The 7,981-nt window shown below is 51.3% G+C and overlaps 1 protein-coding gene across 1 annotated transcript; it reads left to right on the top strand.

The window, feature by feature from the left end:
- Positions 1–967: 967 nt before the first annotated feature.
- LOC128724626 (protein lin-28 homolog) lies at positions 968–3,428 on the top strand. The gene is made up of 4 exons (XM_053818349.1): positions 968–1,049; positions 2,867–2,970; positions 3,047–3,222; positions 3,293–3,428. Exons 1-4 carry the CDS (start codon positions 968–970, stop codon positions 3,426–3,428), a joined length of 498 nt encoding a protein of 165 aa, XP_053674324.1.
- Positions 3,429–7,981: the final 4,553 nt, after the last annotated feature.

Below are 7,981 nucleotides of genomic sequence, written 5' to 3'. Positions count from 1 at the left end.
CCACCACCCAACTAGCCCTTCCGCTTCCCAACCACCGCGTGGAATGGAATGTGCGTCCGCATATGTTTGTGGCGCTTTCGGAACCGCTTCTCGAAGGGCTCCACGCACTAGAAAGGCGGGGAGGTCTAAAGCGACCAAGAAAAAGAAGCAACACATCGAGGGCGATAACAACGGTTCTTTTGGGGTCGGGCCCTTTTTTTTTTCTTCCTTCTGGAGGCCGTCGCCCTTCACCAGTCGCTTCGTTCGCGCTCCCTCGCGCACGCACGCACGCCAACCACGTGCGACACGCACAATGGCCGTAACGGAAGCTGTCCCGCTTTCACCACCGGCCATCGCGCCCGGTTCACGCGCGCCATCGCGACCGGTCACGCTTTTTCCATCGCGAACCCCGCGCATTCGAACTTTACGCGCCGCCGCGGCAACATCGTGCGTTTCGTGTGTCTACCGCCAGTTTGGCTGGCCAGAAAGGGTTCGCGCGAGGGCAAGCAGGGAGAAAGCAGACCCTTTCTACGACCCTACGACCAGTGGGGGGTTGCTGTCTCGATGCACTGCAGCGTCCGAGGTGTGAACGGGTGGCTTTTTTTTGGTGAATGAACAGCCCCCACAGGGCGTCCATGCGTGCGTGAGATTTGGTGTGTGCTGTCAGTGTTTTTTTTTGGTTGCTTTGTTTGGGGTGGTTGGGTGTTGTTTACGCTCTCTGCTGCATGTCCGTAGTGGTGCATGGTGGTGCATTTTTGAAATTCCAATCCACCTTTTGGTCGGTCTTGTCGCTGGTGGGAGAAAAGTGAGCCGGTTTCCGGCGTCGGCAAAGGAACACGCTACGATTTCGTTCGTGCCAGTGAATGGTGCCGGGATTGCAACAAGTGCAGTTGATGCTCCCGTCCAAGGATGTGAGGTGTCGTTTTTCGCTGGTTTTGCTCGTGAGTGTGATTTTGAAAACGGACTGTTGAAGAAAACCGGCAAGACGATGGCGAAGGACACACTCCGACAGGGCGCATTTCTTGTGGACGACCAGGATGCTCGGGAACCGGATCCGCAGGATCAGGAAGGTAAGCGGGCAAAGGTCACGACCGGTTTCGCACAGGGGTTGCGTGATCTGTGCGAGATGAAAAGCAATCACAAGGCGCATCTGACCCTCTTCGAAATGCACCGATCGGAGCAGGAAGCATCGTTTGTGTGGCACGTGGCGTTTTCTTGAGTCGCTATTTTTGGAATGCATTTCCGTGTCGTTTCGTTTTTGGGGTGGAAATGCGGTGATATTTTTCGTTTTCTTTCGCTCAAGTACATTAATTACTTCGAGTTTCTGGATTGCTTGAAGTTGGAAGGTTTTCAAAACTCATCCAGAGCAAATTTCTGTGTGTCTTTCAGGAGGGTTTTTTTCGTCGTACGAGGAAAATTAGCCTCTGGAACAAACGCCGTTACGCCTCTCTCATTACTTGGGTTGCATGAAAAAGAACTTTCTTCGGGCTCGTCCCCAGTGTACCCGTGCCACAGCGCATATATCTTTTCCGAAACATAAACAACCCGGTTGTGAAAGAAAAAAAAACCTCTTCCAAAAATTAGGGATTCCTATCCCCTCGGAGTCCAGACTAGGGTACAGACTCGCTGGCCGCACGCCGATACTGTAACAGCCCGGGCTTAACCCGCTCAGAATCAGCAGAACGGAAACGACAGCACACAATCGTGGCCTCATTTAAATAATCCTTTATTAGGAAAATTAGAAACCTGCCCCCAGCGCACAGAGGTCACACAAAAGGCGACGTCCCGGTCCCGGCAGGTTCCTTCCAGGCGCGGTGCCAAACGAGGTGCAAATCCGGCCTGTCGGAAGCGAACTTGAAGGGAATTAAGGAACGAGGGCTCTCTCTCTCTCTTTCTTTAACGCGCGCGCGCTGTTCTGTAAGATTTATGGACATCTTTCGGACAAGTTGTTGCACGCTATTATGGTAAAAATATAAATCGAAAAGTGAAAACCAGCCCAATCAAAGGGGAGAAGCGGCCTTTCGCAGCGGAAGGACATGGCGAAGATCGTCCGCGACGCGTTCGTGTCCTGGTGAAACGCGAGCTCGAGCGCACGTCCGTCAGCACACGGCTCAGCACGGCATGCGATCGGACTAATGTGTTTCTAATCATAATTTATTCACATGCTTGTAAACAGGCCCCGCTGAATGCTTTTTTGCTTCATTGCGCGGCAAAACGCGACTAATAAGCACTGGAAGGGGTTACGCCCGATCCGAGGATCCTGTTCGCCAGTTGTCTGCGGACCGGTTCCGGGCCTCATTTCCCGGTCCGTTGATGAACTATGTGAGCCGCTTCATGGGTTTTTTTCTTTCTGGATTCTCAACTGCTGCTCCTCTGTTGAGCGTAAGGAGTTTTTCTTCCCGGCTTTGAGCACGGTAGTCCTGCGCTGCGTGCGCGAAAAAAGGACTCCTCGCTGAACGGACCGTGAACAGGATTCCGCGCGCGAGATTGCTGCCTGTCATAAGTGACATGGTTTTTTGGCGCTGCCACGAGGATACCGTTAACGGTACCGGTCGGCGCAGTGACCTCGGCAAAAGGGATCTATTTCATATCTTGATCCTCGCGCGGTCCTTTTCGGTCGGTTTGATGAGCTTGACGCACATTGAGCACGGGAAACGCGGGAGGCCCTTTTGCCGAATGACATCGGGCAGGACGAACTGAGAAGAAAAGCGAATCCTGGCAGCGGAAAATATGCAACGGATTGAAACGACCAAAGCGAAAGGGTTGACACTAATCTGCGATTTTGTGACCTCCGAAGAGCAACGTCGCCTTTGATGGACCGTTTCCGTCTTAGGAATGGCACTGCTTTAATGAATGTCCTTTTTCAAATTCGATTCATACGTTTCAGGTTTTGTTGGATCACGGAGAGGGCGGTGCAAATGGTTCAACGTCGTGAAAGGATGGGGTTTCATCACACCGGACGATGGAGGTCAGGAGGTGTTCGTGCATCAGGTAATCCCAGCCGTACTCCTACTCCTTCCAGTGGAGTTGACGATTTGTGTGTGTGTGTGTTATTTGCCGTCCTCAGAGTGTCATTCAGATGGGTGGATTTCGGTCGTTGGGTGAAAACGAAGAGGTCGAATTCGAGTCCAAGCTGACCGGTAAAGGATACGAGGCAACCAGCGTCAGCGGGCCGTCACACGCCGAGTGCAAAGGAAGTGACTTCCGGCCGTACAGCAAGAAGCGAAGGTTCCGCAAAGTTAGGTGAGTTTGACACGTGACGGAAGCTGTGTTCTTTGTGTCTTGTTAATGGAAAATACTTCTCCCTCCAAAGGTGTTATAATTGTGGAGAATTTGCGAACCACATTGCTTCCAAGTGTGCGTTGGGGCCACTGCCAAAGCGTTGCCATCACTGCAGGAGCGAGGATCATCTAATAGCGGACTGTCCGACGAAGCCGCCCGAGAAGTGAGTTCGCTGTAAACGGGACCAAATGCCCACCGTTCCTACGAAAGATGCTTTCCGCTGCTCTAGTGTAGTACAAATGTAGACTTAAGTGCTGTATCCTTTTTTTCCACGAAATAGATTTAACGAATACTACTTGTAGCTGTGGATGCATATTTTTGCATGAAGAAAGAAACATTAAATTCAACCACCGATGTAACGTGCCTCATTCTGTGTTGTACGGAAGCTGGGAAATAAAATGAAAACTGTTTCGGGTTATTATTGGAAAATTGGTCCACTTCTGAGAGCGATGTGTATTGAAAATGAACTGAGTGCTCACTGTACCCTGATGAACTGTTGCCGTGCTCTCAATTCATTCATCTCTTCACTCATAGCCCACATTTGCTATTGACCGCTAGATGGCGCACATGTGTTCATCCGCCATCTCTCGAGTAGGGGTAAAAATGGCTACATTTTTAAAACATTGTAAAAATATATGTAAAAACATCGACTCATTTAGAATATTTATATAATTTATAAAAAATGAAGGCTTGTTATTAAAAATACGCGTCATTTCCATAATCAATTTATTCAGTGAAGTTTCAACTGATTGTTTACACATGATAGGGAAAATTGCGTTCTAGGTATGAGTTATGCATGACTTTTTAAAAATATATAAAACACATCTTGCGACATGTTTAAACGGAAAAAGAACGAATTTCTTATGTGCATCTAACCCTCAAAAAGATTGTTATTATAATGAACGGTAAGGTTTCACCTGCCTTCAAATCAACCATATACAGCTCCCACAATACCACCGAGAGCAAGGTATTCCCGGCCAATAAAACACGGTTACAACTGCCATTCTTACCACATCCAGAGGATAGGCTTTTTACCACATCCAGAGGATAGGCTTTTCCAACGCACACACACTCCACACGGCGTGCAAATTCCATACCTGAAAGGGGAAGTTTTTCATTACGGTAATGTGTCACTTTGGTGGAAATTTTTTGACCACCACTCTTCATCGATAAGCTTCGAAATTTTCCAATCACCATGATGAAGTGGGCCGATGTGAGCAAGTGCGAACCTAGCCACTGCCGTGTGGTGTCAGCGTAAGTACCGGAACGACTTAAGGACCTCTTCTCACCCAACCAGCGCGGCTTGGCATCGCGGAATTTCGTTAACGAGAGCAGCGCACCCACGGAGACCCTTCTTTGTGCATCCTTTCATCTCGTGTTTGTGGCGCTCAGGATCTGGCCTCCAGCATGACGGTCGAGGTGATTACGGGTGGGTTAGTCGAAAAGGCTCCTAGCTCAAGCTGACCCGCTCACCACCGGAGCGAAATGGAGGCGTGAACGAAAGCATCCCGTCCACGTGACGCGGGTTCGTTGGGCTCGCGAGCTATTCTAGCCGGAACCCTTGCGGTTTTCTCGCGCCATGAAAACCCTTCCCACGCAGCCACAGATGAATGAATACGCGTACGCGTAATTCCACCGCACCTTCGGAGCTTCAGGCCCCACCGGGAGGATGGCTTTTCCCAGCAGTCATAATTTCATCTCCAATTTATTATCCTCCTCGCCAACCGCTCGGGACGCTCGTCACGGGAGCAGACGTCCGGGGCACGCCCGAACGCCTCCCGTACACGGACCGGCAGCACGTGAGCGCGTGATAAGGAGCAACACCAGCAGGAGCAGTAAAAAAGCAGCAACAAAAGAAAAATAAACGGAAGCACACACCCGAGCCCGGGAGAAAGTGTTTCCGATGTTCCCGTCCTTGTTACATTCTTCCACTCGGCCGGCTTGCGGTTTGCCGATCGATTCGTGATTCCTTTCCCGGGGTTGGGAGCCGTTCCCGTTTCGATCCTTCACCCTTATCATTATCCTTCCGTTACGACCTTTTGTGTGCCGTCGTCGTCGTCATTGTCGGGTGGGGGTTTATTTCATGTTATTTTTTCTTCTTCCCGTGTCGAGTTTCTTATTTTTGCATCTTCTTCTCATTTCGCTTCTTCAATTTTGGTCCCCAAACCACCCCCGTATTGTAGGCACTCGAGCACGCCGTTATTTCACGATGACACCCCGCTGGGTGCGCTTGGATGGATCCGGAGGAAGAATAATTTGCTTTTCAGGCTCCACTAACTTTGGACTTCTTTAAGAATGGCGTGACCTGAGGAGTGGTTGCCGAAGGCTTGGGGAGAGAGGGCGGCAGGACAAAACCCCTTAAAATGACAAAGAACGGAGCAGTATGTTAATGCTGATGGCGAACCGTGAGTGGGACACTTCTTCACCGGGCATAAGCAGCCATTGGAGCGGTTGCGTAGCGACGGCAGTAGATGAGTGTAATCGGTATGATCGAGTGAGAGAAGCGAAAAGTTAGTTGTAAATTAGGCGACAAAGTAAATTACAAATTTGACCCCATCTCAGGATTGAACACCCTCCGGGGAGGTCCTGTTTGGGAATTTGGAAGATTAATGCATGCCACCTGCTGCGAAAGTATGCAACTGATGGTCTACGATAATTAAAACACACGGATCTGGGTTGAATGAAACATGTGTACATCGCGAAACGTGCTTTACGGTGTGATTAAAGGTTAGCTTCACCAAAAAAAAATTTAGCACTGCCGAGTAAATGCAACGCAAAGGAGGAACCTCCTCGAGCAAGTCCTTGTGTGAAGGCAGAAGAATGTGTGCGACTCGTGGCACCAGCGTGTGGGTGTGAGAAACCGGAGACGGCCCAGGCTCAGGATCAAAGAGCTCCACGCTGGGGCAGGCTCAACGTTGTCGCCCGTTCCGTCATCGCCGTGACGTAAAGGGCAAGAACGTCGGCTCGTCGCTCTGGTTCAGCTGGAATTCGCGTCCGTTGGAAAGTTTGCCTTCTTCCCAAATATGCCTACTATGCGGGGATCACCCGGGTGCGCCGGGGTTGTACAAGGGAACGGTGCTTTTCGGCTCCTACTGGTTCCTAGCGATCCTCACCGAACCAACCAAGGGATCCCGCAGGCAGGTGTTATGTAATGTGCAGTGCCAGAAGTTTTTCAGCACCAGATTGGACCAGCTTCGAGCCCACGCCCGCTGTCCGTTGCATAATGCGAACGTGTTAATGGCCCGGATGCATCGTGGATGTTCCTGTGAATGAGAGCAAATCGAGGCACGCCTTTTTTTTGTTTTAAGGACGATAAAGGATTCGCAAAACCAGAAGCTTCCGTGGAAGAGGCCCTTTTACGCTCGGCACGGTGTGGTGGGAATAATTGCCCACTATCGTACACGGAAAATTGGCTCGCGGGTTTATTTACTACCCTCCTCGGTTACGTTGGCCGGAAAAACCAACCCTTATCATTCTCGGTGAGGGCGGCCGGGGGAACGGGGAAAATTGCCTGCGAAAACTAGACAATAAAAGCCCATCGCACAGAGGACGCACTGGACCCATCCTGAGTTATGATCGAATGCGAGCCCGAACGGACTACACGGCAAGAAATAACCGATCATTTACAGCAGGACACGCGTGTGTGTTCTGTGCCCGCGAGTGTGAGCCGAGTCCGTGCAGTGGAACACTGGCCAGAATGGGGATAAGATGGAATTTATAATGCAAAAAAAAGCAGCGTTTCTCCGATGAGGGAAATCCCCGAGGAACCACGAACCATGGTAGCCGCACCCGTCGGATAACCTACATACGCAGCACAAAACGGAGCAGCTGGCGCAAGGGATGACTCCCGCGATGGGTCCCGAGTATCCGATTTCGGCATTACATCGGCATCGTTGCAATGTGCGGGCTGGTGGAGTTCGCTCTCAGCAAAGCCGCCCAAGCAGGGATTCGCTCATCCGGTTTCGAGCCGACTTTCCATCACGGAGCGCTGATAAAAGGGGGCCCGCTGATAATGAACGTCCTGAGCGAGGCGAATCCACCCCGAAGTGGAGCTGTTCTCTCTGTTTCACTCTCTCTCTCTCTCGCTCTCTCGCTCCCATCACAAAACCCCCGAGTGGAGTCGCGAGCTAGAACCGACGACCAGATTACGCCAGCAGACGAACGGTGCACGACGCCCGACGACGACGACGACGACTTCGAATACCTGCCGCCAAGGGCCGTCCGGTGCCGTGCGATGGCAAACTAAATAAATAAAACTATTTATACTCTCGGCGTGGTCGGACGCACCCTACCAGTAGTCAGCCGAGGCGGCAGCAGCAGCAGCACCATCAGCAGCAGCAGCAGCACCATCAGCAGTAGTAGAACCAGCGCTTAGTTAGCGGCAGTTCAAAGCTGACACGGCGGTGATTTCGCCCTTTCTGGGTGCGTGCGGGTGCGTACAGAGCGTGGATCGAGTGTATGTTTTTCCTCATCCTCCATTATGTGTGTGTGTGTGTTTGTGAATGCGTGCGTGTGTGCAAAAGGCGTGAAAATCGGCGGAAAACGGGCGCTCCTCGGTGGGCCGTGTTGTGGTGTGGTCGTGTTTTGGTCGCAGTTTAGCGTGACAGGATTGCGTGAACTCCACCACCAGGCGTCGTGTGCGTGCTAGTGTGTGTGTATGCGTGTGTGTGCCCGCTCCTGTGAGAGTATCACACTCGAATGTGTGGGGACTTCCGGTTGC

The sequence above is a fragment of the Anopheles nili genome, chromosome 3 (genome assembly GCF_943737925.1).
Source record: "Anopheles nili chromosome 3, idAnoNiliSN_F5_01, whole genome shotgun sequence".
NCBI lineage: Eukaryota > Metazoa > Arthropoda > Insecta > Diptera > Culicidae > Anopheles > Anopheles nili.
This window is presented reverse-complemented; position numbering and strand designations above follow the sequence as displayed.